Source organism: Coregonus clupeaformis, unplaced genomic scaffold (genome assembly GCF_020615455.1).
Source record: "Coregonus clupeaformis isolate EN_2021a unplaced genomic scaffold, ASM2061545v1 scaf0577, whole genome shotgun sequence".
NCBI lineage: Eukaryota > Metazoa > Chordata > Actinopteri > Salmoniformes > Salmonidae > Coregonus > Coregonus clupeaformis.
Genome location: NW_025534032.1, coordinates 55681 through 76284, shown reverse-complemented (window position 1 = coordinate 76284; position 20604 = coordinate 55681). Strand labels below are relative to the sequence as shown.

The window sequence follows — 20604 nt, the reverse complement described above, 5'->3', positions numbered from 1 at the left end:
GGACGTTATGGGTAGAAGACAAAAACATCGGAGGTTTGTAGCTTTCTTTTACAATTTAATGTAGAAAAGTGTTCTGGAGAAGTTAGGCTATCATAGAGAGACAGATGATTTAGGGGTAAGACATCTACAGAATTGTAAAGTTAATACAATACTGATTTCAACTTTCAAGAATGATAATTTTACTGTACATTGGTGTTGATTCAGATTGCTTAGCCTAATCAATATGATCCAATGTGATGTGATGTTATAGGCTACAGGGCTACGAGGTAGGGTATTATTGGTAAAGGCGATTGACATCACATTATCGTGATTATTATCCGTATGTCGAAACTGCGTTAGAAAGACGTGCATCGGAATTATGTAAAGCTGTCACTAAAGAAAATAGTCTGTTTCGACAAGTCAGTCAAGTAAAAATGACGTGCAACAATAGACATAGAAACTATTTAAATGTTGGGATCAGTCAAAGTTCAAGTTGAAAATGCTTTCTGGCGACACCGATCAGAAAGGCTGTGGTCCGTTTTGCTCAGTGCTCTACGCTTCATATAACTTGGCCAGCGCACTGTTGCGTAATGTTCCGCATCGTTGTCCGCACACCCTGAATACAAGCCCGGGTGCAACGGACGAGATAAACTGTTGGCACCAAGTCAAGCAGTTTATGGGTGTATTCACTAAGGGCACTATTCCAACTTATGAAATTACGCCTTTCCTACGCACTGCTCATAGTTTCTATTCAGACTTTACCTTATTAAGTTGCACAACGGGTTTTGCAGGCGTGGTTCGCTTGCGACCGCTGAATAAATGTATTTCAACCGCTGAAAACACTCCCACTTGCTTGGTAGATTTAAAAATACTCAGATTTTGTAGATTATTTAGGCACATTTTAGGGTTAGGAAAGTATGTATGAATCATAAAATAAACTGGTTTGGAGAACCTTTACACACTAAATATATTGATTAATAAAAAAATACAGTGGTTTGATTCATCCTGAAAGTTGTCATATTCAAGTTCAATCCATGAAATATTGGAAGGTGGAAAAAAAGTGTACAATAGGGGTTGAATAGGGGGGTCCTATACATTTACCCTAATTCTCAGTAATCATGGAACTGTATGAAACCGGTTCAGTCGTCGTGAACCGTGAACCAGGCTACAGGTTTAACCTGCTACGTGTGGTCTGAGTTCCATAATGATTCAAACAGGCTACATGTCCTAAATTCTTGCACAACGTTAGCCTAATGCTGACGACCCTCAGGAACAACTGACGTGACAGAGGAAAGAAAGGGAAACAGAATGGAATGACGCTAAATGGAAGCTACAAATTGAAGAAAACGAACACTAACGTGACAGTTATAAATGTATGTGGGTTTTACTGACGGTGGCTCTCGATAGTGGCTGATATTTAACATGATACAACTTGTAAAATAAACGGAGAAAAGCCTGGGCACAGCCTATAATTAAAACATTCCGAAGCTCATACATCAACTCGGCAGGTTCAGTCCTACAGAAGCCTAAAGCTTGGGTGTCCAAATTGCATCCACGCCAATTATGAGGTCACACCAGTAGAGGTACGTGCGTAAAATCACTGGGGAAGACAGAAAAATACAATACAATCTATGTGTTGTAATAATGTTTTTGCTCTATAACCTGTTAATTCATATGCCTTGTGACCCTGATATAGGCTTTAGGCCTAAAGGTCGAGACAATAAGAAGACACAGTGGGAGAATAAATTCAACCACACCTTTGTTTTATCACAAAACCAGAGAGCAACTTCTGTCCGGTTAAGTCCACAAAGCATATTCTATGTAACAGACAGTTACATGACCTACATCATGGTCAAGCCAGTTAATGTTTCCGACATTTTCAGACCACTAAACAACTATTGATTTAGAACCACAGAGACTTACAGCAAGTTGCAAAGAATGGTTCATGGTCCTGATTTATGTGTTTGTGCAAGTATAAAAAACATGTTGACTCACCCTACTTGTAGAGAAATGCCAATGACATCCTCCTCTCTTTCATGTTGACAAAATGGTCTATCACTCTGTCATACAGTACACGGTCTATCACTCTGTCATACAGTACACGGTCTATCACTCTGTCATACAGTACACGGTCTATCACTCTGTCATACAGTACACGGTCTATCACTCTGTCATACAGTACACGGTCTATCACTCTGTCATACAGTACACGGTCTATCACTCTGTCATACAGTACACGGTCTATCACTCTGTCATACAGTACACGGTCTATCACTCTGTCATACAGTACACGGTCTATCACTCTGTCATACAGTACACGGTCTATCACTCTGTCATACAGTACACGGTCTATCACTCTGTCATACAGTACACGGTCTATCACTCTGTCATACAGTACACGGTCTATCACTCTGTCATACAGTACACGGTCTATCACTCTGTCATACAGTACACGGTCTATCACTCTGTCATACAGTACACGGTCTATCACTCTGTCATACAGTACACGGTCTATCACTCTGTCATACAGTACACGGTCTATCACTCTGTCATACAGTACACGGTCTATCACTCTGTCATACAGTACACGGTCTATCACTCTGTCATACAGTACACGGTCTATCACTCTGTCATACAGTACACGCTTTTTTTATTGTCCTAGGCTACCTGGCTAAAATGCTTGCTCACTAGCCTAACTTCCATTCATGGGCAAGGTTAGCTAGTTAACATTAGCCTTCTACATCTAGCTACATATTGAACTTCCATCCTCTCAGGCCAGGGGGCACAGCAATGTATGACTTAATGGTTGGATCAAAATCGCTGTTATAATCATTCGCCAGTACGGAGAATTAAGTAAAACCACAAGTCCGAATCCCTATCTCCATCCATGGCTCATTTAGGAAAGGGCCCATGTTAACTAGCTAGCTAGACACCAGAGGACAACAACACAACGAGATGCAACAATTCAAGTAGTTTCTGTCAAAATCCAAGCTGGTTTACCTTGACACCTTTTATTGGAGCACCAGAACCAATCACAGTTGAGCTCGCTCAGTTTAGCTCAACGCTGATTGGCTCATTTCTAATAGTTTTTTAAATCAAAGGCCAAATGTTCGCTGGCTTCCCTTGTCTTCAATGCTACGGGCAACAATGTCATACTCGTTTGGACCAGACAGCATCAGATAGATGGCCTACACATAGAGAGACAGAGGGGCGCTGTTTAGCTCGCTCGGATGCTTTCTCCTGTGAGATACATTCAGCCTCTTGCGAATTAAAGGACAATTATGAAGCAAAGAGAGACGAAAGATACATTATAGCCTGGCTTCCTTTGGTATAGAAGAAATACCTGTCAACTATTTTAACTGTATGTAATGTCTACTTGGTAAATGTTGATAATGTCTGTCAATCTAAGCTGTAACGTCTTTTTAGTTGTGTTTACCCGAGGTAGACTAGCTGTTGTTATGGCATCAGCTAATGGGGATCCAAGTCAAATCAAATCAAATTAACTGTGCATGTTTAAATGCAACATGAAGTCTCTGTTTGAACTTTGACCACAGACAGTAAAAGTGTTGTCATTGTTAATGGTTCTTCAACAATGTTCAGAAATATTGACTGTTCTGTTATTTCTTATTGTAGCTGAGTGAGCTGTGACTTACATCTAAAATGAGTCTCTCTGGGGAGAGAGAGGAGGGGACCACTGCCTCTAAAATGAGTCTCTCTGGGGGAGAGAGAGGAGGGGACCACTGCCTCTAAAATGAGTCTCTCTGGGGGAGAGAGAGGAGGGGACCACTGCCTCTAAAATGAGTCTCTCTGGGGAGAGAGAGGAGGAGACCACTGCCTCTAAAATGAGTCTCTCTGGGGAGAGAGAGGAGGGGACCACTGCCTCTAAAATGAGTCTCTCTGGGGAGAGAGAGGAGGGGACCACTACCTCTAAAATGACTCAAGACACCAGTTCTAAGAGGTAAGAGATTACATGTAAAATATACAGTTCTCTTAAAGATATAAAACTAAAGGGAAAAGTTTTCCCAAATTACATCAAATGTAGTTCTACATCATTCATTTAAAAGTCCCCAAACCGATTTACCAATTGCAGACTGTAGCTTTATAAAGAAACATCAGGACTTCTATGAGTTCAGCTATACACTTGTTGAAATGATGTAGGTGAGGTATTGATGAGATATTGATGAGGTGATCTGCCTCCCTGTTTTGTTCAGTGTCCAGAAGCCCAGAGCAGAGTCACCTGCCCCCAGCCTGCTATCAATGAAGAGTGATCAGCCACCTGCTTTCAGCCAGGAACCATTACCAGATGACAATAAGGAAGTGGAGAGTTTGGACAGTGAGGATGCATTAAAGATCACACACAACCTTCTGGACAGAAGAAGTAAGACTGTGTTTCATACAATATTACAAAGAACGGGACAAAGGCCCCTCTAACACACACACACACACACACACACACACACACACACACATACACACACACACACACACACACACACACACACACACACACACACACACACACACACACACACACACACACACACACAAACTTATGAGTCCCAACTCTCATTGTTCTCCTACAGGTCAAACTCTTCTGACAGTCCAACAAGACATTAAGGCTAAACTGAAACACAAGTATCAACACATATCTGAAGGAATTAGACACCATGGAAACCAAAGTCTGTTAAATGACATCTACACAGAGCTCTACATCACAGAGGGTGGAAGTGGAGGGGTCAATAATGAACATGAGGTGAGACTGATAGAGATGGCATCCAAGAAACAAACCACACAAGAGACACCAATCAAATGCAACGACATCTTCAAGCCTTTAGCTGGACAAGACAAACCTATCAGAACTGTGCTGACAAAAGGAATCGCTGGCATTGGAAAAACAGTCTCTGTGAAGAAGGTCATCCTTGACTGGGCAGAGGGAAAAGCAAATCAGGACGTTCATTTCATGTTTCCTCTTCCTTTCCGTGATCTGAACCTGAAAAAGGACCAATACAGTCTGATGCAACTTCTTTCCCACTACTTCTCAGAGCTGAAAGAGATTGACAGCATTGAAGATGGTGAAACCAAAACTGTTTTCATTTTTGATGGTCTGGATGAGTGTCGACTTCCTCTAGACTTCAAAAACAATGAGAGGTGCTGTGATGTCACGAAGCCAACCTCAGTGGACGTGCTGCTGACAAACCTCATCAAGGGGAATCTGCTTCCCTCTGCTCTCCTCTGGATAACCTCACGGCCTGCAGCAGCCAATCAGATCCCTCCTGAGTGTGTTGACCAGGTGACAGAGGTACGAGGGTTCAATGATCCACAGAAGGAGGAGTACTTCAGGAAGAAAATCACAGATCAGAATCTGGCCAATGAAATCATCAAACACATGAAGACATCAAGGAGCCTCCACATCATGTGCCACATGCCAGTCTTCTGTTGGATATCAGCCACTGTCCTTGAGATTATGCTGAAAGAGGCAGAGAAGGATGAAGTCCCCAAAACTCTGACCCAGATGTTCACACACTTCACGCTCATCCAAATCATTGTGAAGAACAAGAAGTACAACAAAGCCACAGAGACAAACCCAAAGGAACTGTCTCAGTCAGACAAAGAGATGATCCTGAAACTGGCAGAGCTGGCTTTCCAACAGCTGCAGAAGGGCAACCTGATCTTCTATGAGGAGGACCTGAGAGAGTGTGGCCTTGATGTCACAGAGGCATCAGAGTACTCAGCATTGTGTACAGAGATCTTTAAAGAAGAATCTGGGCTGAACCAAGAGAAGGTCTACAGCTTTGTGCATCTGAGCATTCAGGAGTTTCTAGCAGCAGTGCATGCTTTAGAATCATGGCTGGACAAGAAGGAAAATGTTTTTTCCCCCAAAGCAGTCACTAGTGGTTATGATGACTACGATGATGATGATGATGATGATGATGAAGAGTACTATGAAGCGTTTTCAGTCAGTGATGATGATGACGAGGAGAAGAATGATGACGAAGATGATGACTATGATGAAGATGAGGAGAATGATGATGATGATGATGAGGAGAAGGATGATGATGATGATGATGATGACTATGAAGAGAAGGATGATGATGATGAAGAGAAGGATGATGACAAGAAGGAAAATGTTTTTTCCACCACTAGTGAGGATGAAGAGGAGGATTCAATCCAGTTGTTTGACTTACACAGGAGAGCAGTGGACCAGGCCTTGAAGAGTGTGAATGGACACCTGGACCTGTTCCTCCGCTTCCTTCTGGGTCTCTCACTGGAGTCCAATCAGAATCTGTTACGAGGCCTTCTGACACAGACAGGAAGTACAACACAGAGCAATGAGGAAACAGTTGAGAGAACAGTCAGGTACCTTTCAGACAAGATAGAGGAGGAACGTTCACCAGAAAGGATCATCAACTTGTTCCACTGTCTGAATGAACTTGGTGCCAACTCTCTAGTTGAAGACATGCAAACCTCCCTGCGATCAGGAACTCTTTCAGAAACAAGACTAAAACGTGACCAATGTTCAGCCCTGGCCTACCTGTTACTGATGTCAGAGGAGGTGCTGGAGGAGTTTGACCTGAAGACATACACCACATCAGAGGAAGGTTATCAGAGGTTGCTGCCGGTAGTGAAAACCTGCAAGAGAGCACTGTAAGTTCTGTTATTGAGTTGATGTATACAGTATCATTATTCTGAAGGATTTGTATATCTAACAGATGATCTCCTCTCTCCAGACTGCCTGGCTGTAAACTCACATATGAATCCTGTGAGACTCTGGCCTCAGCTCTGCAGACACCAAACTCCCCCCTGAGAGAACTGGACCTCAGCTACAATGACCTGGGAGACAGAGGAGTGGAGCTGCTCTGTGTTGGACTAACCAGTGCACTCTGCAACATACAGACACTAGTGTGAGTTAAATATCTTCAGTATCCACTGTGAGTGTTTATATATTATGTATGTAGTTAGTATGTGTATGTTTTTAACATTATTTGAACGTCTTGGTAAATATGCAGAAACATACATAGAATGTGATAAATATATCAAACTAAGGTTGAATATCTTGAGTGAGTTAGTATGTTTTTAACATTGGTTAATCATGTGTCCTTCTGTTATTGTCTTAATGCATCTCATTATTCTTAAAGCTTTGCATATTTAACAGTGTATCAACATATCTCCTCTCTCCAGACTGTCTGGCTGTGAACTCACATATGAATCCTGTGAGACTCTGGCTTCAGCTCTGCAGACACCAAACTCCCCCCTGAGAGAACTGGACCTCAGCTACAATGACCTGGGAGACAGAGGAGTGAAGCTGCTCTGTGTTGGACTAACCAGTACACTCTGCAAAATACAGACACTAGTGTGAGTTAAATATCTTCATTATCCACTGTGAGTGTTTATATATTATGTATGTACTGTATACTGAACAAAAATATAAATGCAACATGCAAACATTTCAAAGGTTTTACTGAGTTACAGTTCAAATGAGGAAATCAGTCAATTGAAATAAATTCATTAGGCCCTAATCCATGGATTTCACATAAATGGGAATTCAGATATGCATCTGTTGGTCACAGATACCTTAAAAAAAATAAGTATGGGTGTGTATCAGAAAACCAGTCCATAAATGGACCACCATTTGCCTCATGCAGCGCGACACATCTCCTTCACATAGAGTTGATCAGGCTGTTGATTGTGGCTTGTGGAATGTTCTCCCACTCCTCTTCAATGGCTGTGCGAAGTTGCTGGAAACTGCCGGGAACTGGAAGATGCTGTCGTACACGTCGATCCAGAGCATCCCAAACATGCATGTCTGGTGAGTATGCAGTCCATGGAAGAACTGGGACATTTTCAGCTTCCAGGAAATGTATACAGATCCTTGTGACATGGGGCCTTGCATTATCATGCTGAAACATGAGGTGATGGCGGCGGTTGAATGGCACGACAATGGGCCTCAGGATCTCGTCACGCTATCTCTGTGCATTCAAATTGCCATCGATAAAATGTGATTGTGTTCGTTGTCCGTAGTTTATGCCTGCCCATACCATAACCCCACCGCCACCATGGGGCACTCTGTTCACAACGTTGACCTCAGCAAACCGCTTGCCCACACAATACCATCACGACTCCATAAACGCTTTCTGCCATCTTCCCGGTACAGTTGAAACCGGGATTCATCCGTGAAGAGCACATGTCTCCAGCGTGTCAGTGGCCATCGAAGGTGAGCATTTGCCCACTGAAGGCGGTTACGACGCCGAACTGCAGTCAGGTCAAGACCCTGGTGAGGATGACGAGCACGCAGATGAGCTTCCCTGAGAAGGTTTCTGACTATTTGTGCAGACATTTTTCGGTTGTGAAAACCCACAGTTAAATCAGCTGTCCTGGTGGCTTGTCTCAGACCATCCTGCAGGTGAAGAAGCCGGATGTGGAGGTCCTGGGCTGGCGTGTTTACACATGGTCTGCGGTTGCGAGGCCGGTTGGATGTACTGCCAAATTCTCTAAAACGATGTTGGAGGCGGTTTATGGTAGAGAAATGAACATAAAATTCTCTAGCAACAGCTCTGGTGGACATTCCTGCAGTCATCATGCCAATTGCACACTCCCTCAAAACTTGACACATCTGTTTCATTGTGTTGTGTGACAAAACTGCACATTTCAGAGTGGCCTTTTATTGTCCCCAGCACAAGGTGCACCTGTGTAATGATCATGCAGTTTAATCAGCTTCTTGATATACCACACCTGTCAGGTGAATGGATTATCTTAACAAAATTGATTATCTTAACAAAGGAGAAATGCTCACTAACAGGGATCTAAACAAATTTATGCACAACATTTGAGAGAAATAAGCTTTTGTGCGTATGGAACATATCTGGGATCTTTTATTTCAGCTCATGAAACGTGGGACCAACACTTTACATGTTGGGTTTATATTTCTGTTCAGTATAGTTAGTATGTGTATGTTTTTAACATTATTTTAACATTTTGGGACATATCCAGAAACATACATAACAACATATATCAAACTAAGGTAAATATCTTGAGTGAGTTAGTATGTTTTTAACATTGGTTAATCATGTGTCCTTCTGTTATTGTCTTAATGCATCTCATTATTCTTAAAGCTTTGCATATTTAACAGTGAATCACTATATCTCCTCTCTCCAGACTGTCTGACTGTGAACTCACATATGAATCCTGTGAGACTCTGGCCTCAGCTCTGCAGACACCAAACTCCCCCCTGAGAGAACTGGACCTCAGCTACAATGACCTGGAAGACAGCGGAGTGGAGCTACTCTGTGTTGGACTAACCAGTCCTCTCTGTAACATACAGACACTAGTGTGAGTTAACTTTCTTCAGTATGACTTATTATGTGGATGTTTTAGACATTTGTTAATCATGTGCTCTTCTGCCCTCTAGTCTAGGTCAGTGTGGTCTGACAGAGGGTTGCTGTTCAGATCTGGCCTCAGTCCTGAGTTCACCCAACTCACAACTGAAACAACTGGAGCTGAGAGACAATGACCTGCAGGACTCAGGAGTTACACTGCTGTCTGCTGGACTGGAGGATCCAGACTGTAAACTACACACACTGGGGTAAGTACAGCTGTTTCAGTCAGGTCGGTACTGAGCTGAGTTACACTGCCCTCTGCTGGACTGGAGGATCCAGACTGTAAACTACACACACTGGGGTATGTACAGCTGTTTCAGTCAGGTCGGTACTGAGCTTAGTAAAACAAATACTCTGAAAATCAAATGTTTCATCACAATGTTTGTGTCATGGACAAATATATGGGTGTCCTACAAGATGATTGACACCAGTCCACCAACCTAGACAGCTGTTGTGTCTCTCTGTAGGCTGTCTGGCTGTCTGGTCACAGAGGAGGGCTGTGCTGCTCTGTCTTCAGCTCTGAGGTCAAACCCCTCCCACCTGAAAGAGCTGGACCTGAGCTACAATCACCCAGGAGACTCTGCAGGGGGACTGCTTTCAGCTGCTCTGGTGGATCCCACAGATAAACTGATGAAGCTGAAGTAAGTCAGAATAGATGTCCTAATAGTGTGAGCAGTGGTTGTGTCCTATGTAGTGTAGTAGGTTCAGTAACATGAGGACATGATGGTAGAATACAGGGGATGTTTACCCAGCAGGCTTAGCACTCCAACACAGCATACATCATCACCACATTAATACTCTTCTTCTGCATCTCTGATATCCTGTTGGAATTGTACTCTGTTCTGTATGCAGTAGGTAGGATAGAATACCTGTATGTCTCTAGTAATGAATTGTACTCTGTTCTGTATGCAGTAGGTAGGATAGAATACCTGTATGTCTCTAGTAATGAATTGTACTCTGTTCTGTATGCAGTATGTAGGATAGAATACCTGTATTTCTCTAGTAATGAATTGTACTCTGTTCTGTATGCAGTAGGTAGGATAGAATACCTGTATTTCTCTAGTAATGAACTTGGATAGTGCACCAGAACACAACAATATGGTTTAAATGTTGACTGCTGTATTAGGTCTTTGTCAGTCAATAACCTGTTTCTCCTACAGTGTGGATCATGGTGGAGAGTTCAGGCTGAAATCAGGGCTGAGGAAATGTAAGTCTCTTCAATCCTAATTAACTGCATATTCAGAACTACAGTAACATAGTAACTAATCAATACTTGTTCTCTACCTACAAAACAACATTTTATATGAAGATGTGGTTTGATTAAACTCTCCTTTTGTCTACAGATGCCTGTCATCTCACCCTGGACCCAAATACAGCAAACCCACACCTGATACTGTCTGAGGGGAACAGGAAGGTGACATGGGTGGAGGAGAAGCAGCATTATGAAGACCATCCAGACAGATTTGACCATTATCCCCAAGTTCTCTGCAGAGAAGGCTTATCTGGATCTCGTTATTACTGGGAGGTGGAAATGGGTGGTGACGGGGCTGGCATTGGTGTGGTGTACAAAGGAATGAAGAGGAAGGGAGAGGAGGACAGTTGGATTGGATACAATAGGAAGTCCTGGTGTTTATTCTGCATTGACAGTGGATATGCCTTTCACCATGCTGGAGTCTGCAGATCCATCCCTGGTCCTGTTCCTAACAGAGTTGGAGTGTATCTGGACTGGCCAGCTGGTACTTTGTCCTTCTATAGTGTGTCCTCCTCTGGTACACTGACACACCTTTACACAAAACACACCACATTCACTGAACCCCTCTATCCTGGGTTTGGGTTTGGGGTTCCCTCCTCCTCCTCAGTGACCCTGTGTCAGATAGATGACCAACACATTCAAAGGTGAGTCATAGCAATGTTTTATCATGTGTTTTCCTCTGGAATCATTCCTACAATTAGATTGTTTTAATGTGTTCTGTTGGACCTACAGACAGTTAGATTAGTAGTAGTGGTGTGTTTTAATGTGTTCTGTTGGACCTACAGACAGTTAGATTAGTGGTAGTGGTGTGTTTTAATGTGTTCTGTTGGACCTACAGACAGTTAGATTAGTAGTAGTGGTGTGTTTTAATGTGTTCTGTTGGACCTACAGACAGTTAGATTAGTAGTAGTGGTGTGTTTTAATGTGTTCTGTTGGACCTACAGACAGTTAGATTAGTAGTAGTGGTGTGTTTTAATGTGTTCTGTTGGACCTACAGACAGTTAGATTAGTAGTAGTGGTGTGTTTTAATGTGTTCTGTTGGACCTACAGACAGTTAGATTAGTAGTAGTGGTGTGTTTTTAATGTGTTCTGTTGGACCTACAGACAGTTAGATTAGTAGTAGTGGTGTGTTTTAATGTGTTCTGTTGGACCTACAGACAGTTAGATTAGTAGTAGTGGTGTGTTTTAATGTGTTCTGTTGGACCTACAGACAGTTAGATTAGTAGTAGTGGTGTGTTTTAATGTGTTCTGTTGGACCTACAGACAGTTAGAATAGTAGTGGTGTGTTTTAATGTGTTCTGTTGGACCTACAGACAGTTAGATTAGTAGTAGTGGTGTGTTTTAATGTGTTCTGTTGGACCTACAGACAGTTAGATTAGTAGTAGTGGTGTGTTTTAATGTGTTCTGTTGGACCTACAGACAGTTAGATTAGTAGTGGTGTGTTTTAATGTGTTCTGTTGGATGTACAGATGTTTCCTCTCCTATGTCTCACTGTAGTGTCAGTTTCACTCTAACCACAAGAGGGCATCAGAACCTGTTAAAATGATACCTGGTGACTTCACGTCTCTAGGGGCTTTCATCAAGATAAGCAATGTCACCTGTAATGTCACCATCAGTATTGACTTCATGGAAGTTGACAGTGTGTTATGTCACATTTGGCAATGCACCCTACATAGGGAGCTGTTCTGTCACCCTTTATACACCCTTTGTATTGCTTATGAAGACTGTATGTATGCTATATAAAGCCTTTATAAGTTGTATTTAGTTTAATCACAGTCTATCCATCTGCTTTCCCAACACCAGAGACCATGGTGGAGAGTGTTGTATCAAGCCTGGACCTGAGAACACCAGAGACCAGATATGTGAGTGTTAACTGATAATTGTTTTAAAATCAAAATACGATTAAAGCGTTCTTGAGTCCCAGGCAAGGAACACAATCATGATCTATTTGGTCAAAACAAACTTAAAGGTAGAGTCAGCAATATGATGTAGATGCACAAAGTAAACATCATAGTGGGTCAATTTCTACAACAACTAAGGGCGTTGGAGCGCGATGCTAAACTCCTCTGTTTTGGTCCCGTGGCTACCACGCTGTAAGAGAGTGAAGAGAACCCGTGCACATGGGCAGATACTGTGTGAGAGAGAAGTCAGGCATCTTGCTCATCACAATATCTGCGGTGCTGCTCGTACAACATCATTTAGCTGACTCTACCTTTAAGCTCTCATCCTGGGATCTACCAGAAATCAGGCCCCCAACATCTACAAAACATGGACCAGAACCATGTTGTTTCCTGCTTCCACAAACATTCATTAATATAACACTAATGTCAGATTATGGTATGATAATGAGTGTACATTCTGAGACTGTTGCTCACTTACATTCATTTTTATTACAAGTCTGTTTAATATTTATTAATTCATTATTACATGAGATTGTCCGTTTTAAATAACAACTACTTTTGACTTCAGGGATTCCTCAGAGCTGTAAGACTTGTGACCATGTTGAGGTAAGTCATAATGTCAATTCTCACTTTTACATACCTTCAGGAGTCAGGCACAGTCTGAAAGCCAGGTGTGTACTGACCAACCATTCATACTGGGATATAGACAGTCCTGTGTTCTGCTTGTAGGAATGCAGGATTTTAACTTCTGTCATATTTTGTCATTAGACAGTTTAATTGGATCAATCACCAGCATTCCATGTAACATTGAATAAATACATTAGATAAATTACTTTGTTCATTTAATGGGCCAGTTTCCCGGACAAAGATTAAGCCTAATCTTGGACCTTAAAAAACTTTCTATTGAAACTTCCATTGATCATGCTTTAAGTCCAGCACTAGACTCAATCTGTGTCCAGGAAACTGGCCCCATATGTATAACTGACATGCTTGTCCTTGTTCAGGACTCCACACACTGGCTTCAGATTGAACCCTTGACTTCCACTGTCCAGGGAGTGACAATGTTCAGGTAAAATAACTACTTTTAACATTTCATTCCACTTGCTAGTGTATTTCCCCATTACATTTGGGAATAGGCTTACATTTACATTACATTTTAGTCATTTAGCAGACGCTCTTATCCAGAGCGACTTACAGGAGCAATTAGGGTTAAGTGCCTTGCTCAAGGGCACATTTACGTCATTTAGCAGACGCTCTTATCCAGAGCGACTACAAATTGGTGCATTCACCCTATAGCCAGTGGGGGGGGAGGGGTAGAAGGATTACTTTATCCTATCCCAGGTGTTCCTTAAAGAGGTGGGGTTTCAAATGTCTCCGGAAGGTGGTGAGTGACTCCGCTGTCCTGGCGTCGTGAGGGAGCTTGTTCCACCATTGGGGTGCCAGAGCAGCGAACAGCTTTGACTGGGCTGAGCGGGAACTATGCTTCCGCAGAGGAAGCGGAGCCAGCAGGCCAGAGGTGGATGAACGCAATGCCCTCGCCTGGGTGTAGGGACTGATCAGAGCCTGAAGGTACGGAGGTGCCGTTCCCCTCACTGCTCCATAGGCAAGCACCATGGTCTTGTAACGGATGCGAGCTTCAACTGGAAGCCAGTGGAGTGTGCGGAGGAGGGGGGTGACGGAGAGAACTTGGGAAGGTTGAACACCAGACGGGCTGCGGCATTCTGGATGAGTTGTAGGGGTTTAATGGCACAGGCAGGGAGCCCAGCCAACAGCGAGTTGCAGTAATCCAGACGGGAGATGACAAGTGCCTGGATTAAGACCTGTGCCGCTTCCTGTGTAAGGCAGGGTCGTACTCTCCGAATGTTGTAGAGCATGAACCTGCAGGATCGGGTCACCGCCTTGATGTTAGCGGAGAACGACAGGGTGTTGTCCAGGGTCAACGGAGTTGTCAACCGTGATGGCGAGATCATGGAACGGGCAGTCCTTCCCCGGGAGGAAGAGCAGCTCCGTCTTGCCAGGGTTCAGCTTGGAGGTGGTGATCCGTCATCCATACTGATATGTCGGCCAGACATGCAGAGATGCGATTCGCCACCTGGTTATCAGAAGGGGGAAAGGAGAAGATTAGTTGTGTATCGTCAGCGTAGCAAAGATAGGAGAGGCCATGTGAGGATATGACAGAGCCAAGTGACTTGGTGTATAGGGAGAAAAGGAGAGGGCCTAGAACTGAGCCCTGGGGGACACCAGTGGTGAGAGCACGTGGTGCGGAGACAGCTTCTCGCCACGCCACTTGGTAGGAGCGACCGGTCAGGTAGGACGCAATCCAGGAGTGAGCCGCGCCGGAGATGCCCAGCTCGGAGAGGGTGGAGAGGAGGATCTGATGGTTCACTGTATCAAAGGCAGCAGACAGGTCTAGAAGGACAAGAGCAGAGGAGAGAGAGTTAGCTTTAGCAGTGCGGAGAGCCTCCGTGACACAGAGAAGAGCAGTCTCAGTTGAATGACCAGTCCTGAAACCTGACTGGTTTGGATCAAGAAGGTCATTCTGAGAGAGATAGCAAGAGAGTTGGCTAAAGACGGCACGCTCAATAGTTTTGGAAAGAAAAGAAAGAAGGGATACTGGTCTGTAGTTGTTGACATCAGTGGGATCGAGTGTTGGTTTTTTTGAGAAGGGGTGCAACTCTCGCTCTCTTGAAGACGGAAGGGACATGGCCAGCGGTCAAGGATGAGTTGATCAGCGAGGTGAGGTAGGGGAGAAGGTCACCGGAGATGGTCTGGAGAAGAGAGGAGGGGATGGGGTCAAGCGGGCAGGTTGTTGGGCGGCCTGCAGTCACTAGTCGCAAGATTGTATCTGGAGAGAGAGGGGAGAAAGAAGTCAAAGCATAGGGTAGGGCAGTGTGAGCAGGACCAGCAGTGTCATCAGACTTAACAAACGAGGATCGGATGTCGTCAACCTTCTTTTCAAAGTGGTTGACAAAGTCATCCACAGAGAGGGAGGGGGGGAGATTCAGCAGTGAGCAGAATGTGGCAAATAGCTTCCTAGGGTTAGAGGCAGATGCTTGGAATTTAGAGTGGTAGAAAGTGGCCTTAGCAGCAGAAACAGATGAAGAAAATGTAGAGAGGAGGGAGTGAAAAGATGCCAGGTCGGCAGGGAGTTTAGTTTTCTTCCATTTCCGCTCAGCTGCCCGGAGCTCTGTTCTGTGAGCTCGCAATGAGTCATCAAGCCACAGAGCTGGAGGGGAGGACCGAGCCGGCCGGGAGGATAGGGGACACAGGGAGTCAAAGGATGCAGAAAGGGGGGAGAGGAGGGTTGAGGAGGCAGAATCAGGAGATTGGAGGGAGGAGGATTGAGCAGAGGGAAGAGATGATAGGATGGAAGAGGAGAGAGTAGTGGGAGAGAGAGAGCCGAAGGTTGCGGCGGCGCGTTACCATCTGTGTAGGGGCAGAGTGAGTAGTGTTGGAGGAGAGCGAGAGAGAAAAGGATACAAAGTAGTGGTCGGAGACATGGAGGGGAGTTGCAGTGAGATTAGTAGAAGAGCAACATCTAGTAAAGATGAAGTCAAGCGTATTGCCTGCCTTGTGAGTGGGGGGTGGTGAGAGGGTGAGGTCAAAAGAGGAGAGGAGTGGAAAGAAGGAGGCAGAGAGAAATGAGTCAAATGTAGACGTGGGGAGGTTGAAATCCCCCAAAACTGTGAAGGGTGAGCCATCCTCAGGAAAGGAACTTATCAAGGCGTCAAGCTCATTGATGAACTCTCCAAGGGAACCTGGAGGGCGATAGATGACAAGGATATTAAGCTTAAATGGGCTAGTGACTGTGACAGCGTGGAATTCAAATGAGGAGATAGACAGATGGGTTAGGGGAAAAATTGAGAATGACCACTTGGGAGAGATGAGGATTCCTGTGCCACCACCCCTCTGACCAGATGCTCTCGGGGTATGCGAGAACACATGGTCAGACGAGGAGAGAGCAGTAGGAGTAGCAGTGTTTTCAGTGGTAATCCATGTTTCCGTCAGCGCCAGGAAGTCGAGGGACTGGAGGGTAGCATAGGCTGGGATGAAGTCAGCCTTGTTGGCGGCAGAACGGCAGTTCCAGAGGCTGCCTGAGACCTGGAACTCCAGGTGTGTGGTGCGTGCAGGGACCACCAGGTTAGAGAGGCAGCAGCCATGCGGTGTGAGGCGTTTGTGTAGCCTGTGCGGAGAGGAGAGAACAGGGATAGGCAGAGGCATAGTTGACAGGCTGCAGCAGATGGCTACAATAATGCAGAGGAGATCGGAATGAAATGAACTAAACATCAGGGAAAGGAGAGAGGCAGGCCTCCCTCACCAAAAAAAAATATATATATAACTCTCCCAACTTCCACCTCAGAAACTATAATTGTTTCACTGAACCACCCGAGTAAAACTCTCCCAACTTCCACTTTAGAAATTAGAATTGTTGTAAACTACAGCAGACTGTTATCAGTAGCTGTAATTAAGTACAGCAGCTACTAATCCAACCTCTCCATTTGACGATTGACCCTCTCTACCATATCTTGTTGTTGCCCTCAGGCACAGGACACCCAAAGGGCGTTATGAGTGCACAGTGTCTGGGCTCCGCTGGGTGTGTGAGAGAGATGTCATTCTGAAGTATCACTTCAGGAACTGGGAACCCTACAGTCAACTTCTGAAAGACATGCAGTACGGACAAGGTGGTCCATTGCTGGACATCACTATGGAGTTAGGTGAACTGGAGGAAGTTCATCTGCCACACTTTGTCTGTTTAGGTAAAACCATATAGACATAGTATTCAGAAAGACATTTCCATGTAACTGAGTTTCACTTCCTGAATGAATAAATGAATATTCTGGGAGTTTGAGTTTACTGTGATCTGGTACCGCATATTCCTTGTGTTTTAGTTGTTTGAATAATACAATATTTGTCTTTCTGTCTCCTTTTTATTGTGTTGTTCAGGGACCAACCCTTCCCTGAGGAATGAGATGAAGATTCTTCATGTAGAGGAACATGGAGTGTCTGTTGAGGAAGTGCATGAGGTCACCAGATTCCATGCTAAGATTCTCCATCCCAGGTTCTCAGCTATCTCTGTTATACTGAGCTATATCTTTTTTTGGAACGTAGATGTCCACTGTGACGTGGTCCTCTATATGGCAGTAAAAAGGCAACAGTAATTTCACGGCTGTACATGCTCCTCAGAAACTCCAGTCAGAAAGAGGTGAGGCACCATCATTGAAGTGACAACAGTATGTTGAAACTTACTAAAGGAAAGCTGATAGTTTGTTGAAAATCTATAGATTACGAAGACAACATGCAGCTCTGTGAGAAATCTATTTCTGTCTCATTCATTTGAAGAGCCAGTAGACGGCACTCTTCTCTCTGTTCGAAGGAGAACCCAATGCCCCGGGGCAGTGAAGGGGACATTGCCCCGTGTAAGGTGCTGTCTTTCGCATGGGACGTTAAACAGGTTTCCTGACGCTCTGTGGTCACTAAAGATCCCATGGCACTTATCGTAAGAGTAGGGGTGTTAACCCCGGTGTCCTGGCTAAATTCACTATCTGGCCCTCATACCATCATGGCCACCTAATCATCCCCAGCTTCTAATTGGCTCATTCAACCCCTTTCCCCTGTAACACTTCCCGAGGTCGTTGCTGTAAAATAGACTCTCTTCTCAGTCAATTACCTGGTAAAATAAGGGTAAAATAAATACAAAATAGTGTACACATTTTTGGGGGTTGATAAAAAGGGATTGCTCAGTGAGCTGCATGTTGTGTGAATTATTAGACTACATTGTTCAGACTGACTACTACACTGCTCATTTTGTAGGCTGTTCGGGACCGGGAGAAACATCAGGTGTCCCAAGGATATTCAGAATTTCTGCTGTCAAGTCCAAACGGGTCCTTAAAGCTGAACAGTTGGTTTGCAGTCAAGAATCCCCATTCCTCCTCCATCAATCCAGAGGTGCAGTTTTAGCAGGCTGAGGACATGAATCTGTCATATTATATATTCATAACTGGAATATCATTCTATTTCTTTCTCTCTCTCTTTCTCTGTCTGTTGTCTCAACCGTTGCACCATATGACCTTCTACAGAAGATTCAGCTGTTACCTGCAGACACCACACCAAGCTGTTGTAAGATGGTTATGAGAAACACAGGGGTTGACATTGAGATGGAGTTAATCGGGGATGATGAGAGGACAGTATGGAGATCAGTGGTATCAAAAGGTAAGAAATACTATACATGAACAGTATGTCAATCATAAATGTACTTTTCTTACAGATGCTATTAAAATGTTTTTATGATGTTTTCTCTTGTTTGTCTTTTAGATGAATACAGCAAAGACTCTCATCCAATAGGTACGTTTGTTTTTGGGGACGAGGTTTATAAAACGGGTTATAGAGCAAACGTCTCTTCAAGTTGTGATGAAGGACACTGATGAAGACCTTCATGAGTCATGTTCAGTGGGGTGATGAAGGTCTTCATGAGTCATGTTCAGTGGGGTGATGAAGGTCTTCATGAGTCATGTTCAGTGGGGTGATGAATGTCTTCATGAGTCATGTTCAGTGGGGTGATGAAGGTCTTCATGAGTCATGTTCAGTGGGGTGATGAAGGTCTTCATGAGTCATGTTCAGTGGGGTGATGAAGGTCTTCATGAGTCATGTTCAGTGGGGTGATGAAGGTCTTCATGAGTCATGTTCAGTGGGGTGATGAAGGTCTTCATGAGTCATGTTCAGTGGGGTGATGAATGTCTTCATGAGTCATGTTCAGTGGGGTGATGAAGGTCTTCATGAGTCATGTTCAGTGGGGTGATGAAGGTCTTCATGAGTCATGTTCAGTGGGGTGATGAAGGTCTTCATGAGTCATGTTCAGTGGGGTGATGAAGGTCTTCATGAGTCATGTTCAGTGGGGTGATGAAGGTCTTCATGAGTCATGTTCAGTGGGGTGATGAAGGTCTTCATGAGTCATGTTCAGTGGGGTGATGAAGGTCTTCATGAGTCATGTTCAGTGGGGTGATGAAGGTCTTCATGAGTCATGTTCAGTGGGGTGATGAAGGTCTTCATGAGTCATGTTCAGTGGGGTGATGAAGACCTTCATGAGTCATGTTCAGTGGGGTGATGAAGGACACTGATGAAGACCTTCATGAGTCATGTTCAGTGGGGTGATGAAGGTCTTCATGAGTCATGTTCAGTGGGGTGATGAATGTCTTCATGAGTCATGTTCAGTGGGGTGATGAAGGTCTTCATGAGTCATGTTCAGTGGGGTGATGAAGGTCTTCATGAGTCATGTTCAGTGGGGTGATGAAGGTCTTCATGAGTCATGTTCAGTGGGGTGATGAAGGTCTTCATGAGTCATGTTCAGTGGGGTGATGAAGGTCTTCATGAGTCATGTTCAGTGGGGTGATGAAGACCTTCATGAGTCATGTTCAGTGGGGTGATGAAGGTCTTCATGAGTCATGTTCAGTGGGGTGATGAAGGTCTTCATGAGTCATGTTCAGTGGGGTGATGAAGGTCTTCATGAGTCATGTTCAGTGGGGTGATGGAATTCTTCATGAGTCATGTTCAGTGGGGTGATGAAGGTCTTCATGAGTCATGTTCAGTGGGGTGATGAAGGTCTTCATGAGTCATGTTCAGTGGGGTGATGAAGGTCTTCATGAGTCATGTTCAGTGGGGTGATGAAGACCTTCATGAGTCATGTTCAGTGGGGTGATGAAGGTCTTCATGAGTCATGTTCAGTGGGGTGATGAAGGTCTTCATGAGTCATGTTCAGTGGGGTGATGAAGGTCTTCATGAGTCATGTTCAGTGGGGTGATGAAATTCTTCATGAGTCATGATCAGTGGGTTGATGAAGACCTTCATGAGTCATGTTCAGTGGGGTGATGAAGACCTTCATGAGTCATGTTCAGTGGGGTGATGAAGACCTTCATGAGTCATGTTCAGTGGGGTAATGAAGGTCTTCATGAGTCATGTTCAGTGGGGTGATGAAGGTCTTCATGAGTCATGTTCAGTGGGGTGATGAAGACCTTCATGAGTCATGTTCAGTGGGGTGATGAATGTCTTCATGAGTCATGTTCAGTGGGGTGATGAAGGTCTTCATGAGTCATGTTCAGTGGGG

At 44.2% G+C, this 20604-nt stretch overlaps 2 protein-coding genes and 1 long non-coding RNA gene across 3 annotated transcripts; all 3 read left to right on the top strand.

Annotated features, from left to right (window-relative positions):
• Nucleotides 1–3827: 3827 nt before the first annotated feature.
• Nucleotides 3828–6022, top strand: LOC123485118 (protein NLRC3-like; the record flags this gene model as incomplete). The annotated part of the gene is made up of 3 exons (XM_045215996.1): nucleotides 3828–3937; nucleotides 4191–4357; nucleotides 4563–6022. Coding segments are annotated over exons 1-3 (1698 nt in total), but the record flags the coding sequence as incomplete, so codon positions are not given.
• A 9-nt stretch (nucleotides 6023–6031) lies between these two features.
• LOC123481217 (protein NLRC3-like) lies at nucleotides 6032–10754 on the top strand (the record flags this gene model as incomplete). The annotated part of the gene is made up of 2 exons (XM_045215995.1): nucleotides 6032–6624; nucleotides 10697–10754. Coding segments are annotated over 2 exons (651 nt in total), but the record flags the coding sequence as incomplete, so codon positions are not given.
• Nucleotides 10755–12274: 1520 nt separating this feature from the next.
• On the top strand, nucleotides 12275–17066 carry LOC123485121. The gene is made up of 4 exons (XR_006658872.1): nucleotides 12275–12467; nucleotides 13075–13112; nucleotides 13511–13575; nucleotides 17049–17066. It is a non-coding gene; the product is annotated as an uncharacterized LOC123485121 (long non-coding RNA).
• The last annotated feature ends 3538 nt before the right edge of the window (nucleotides 17067–20604 follow it).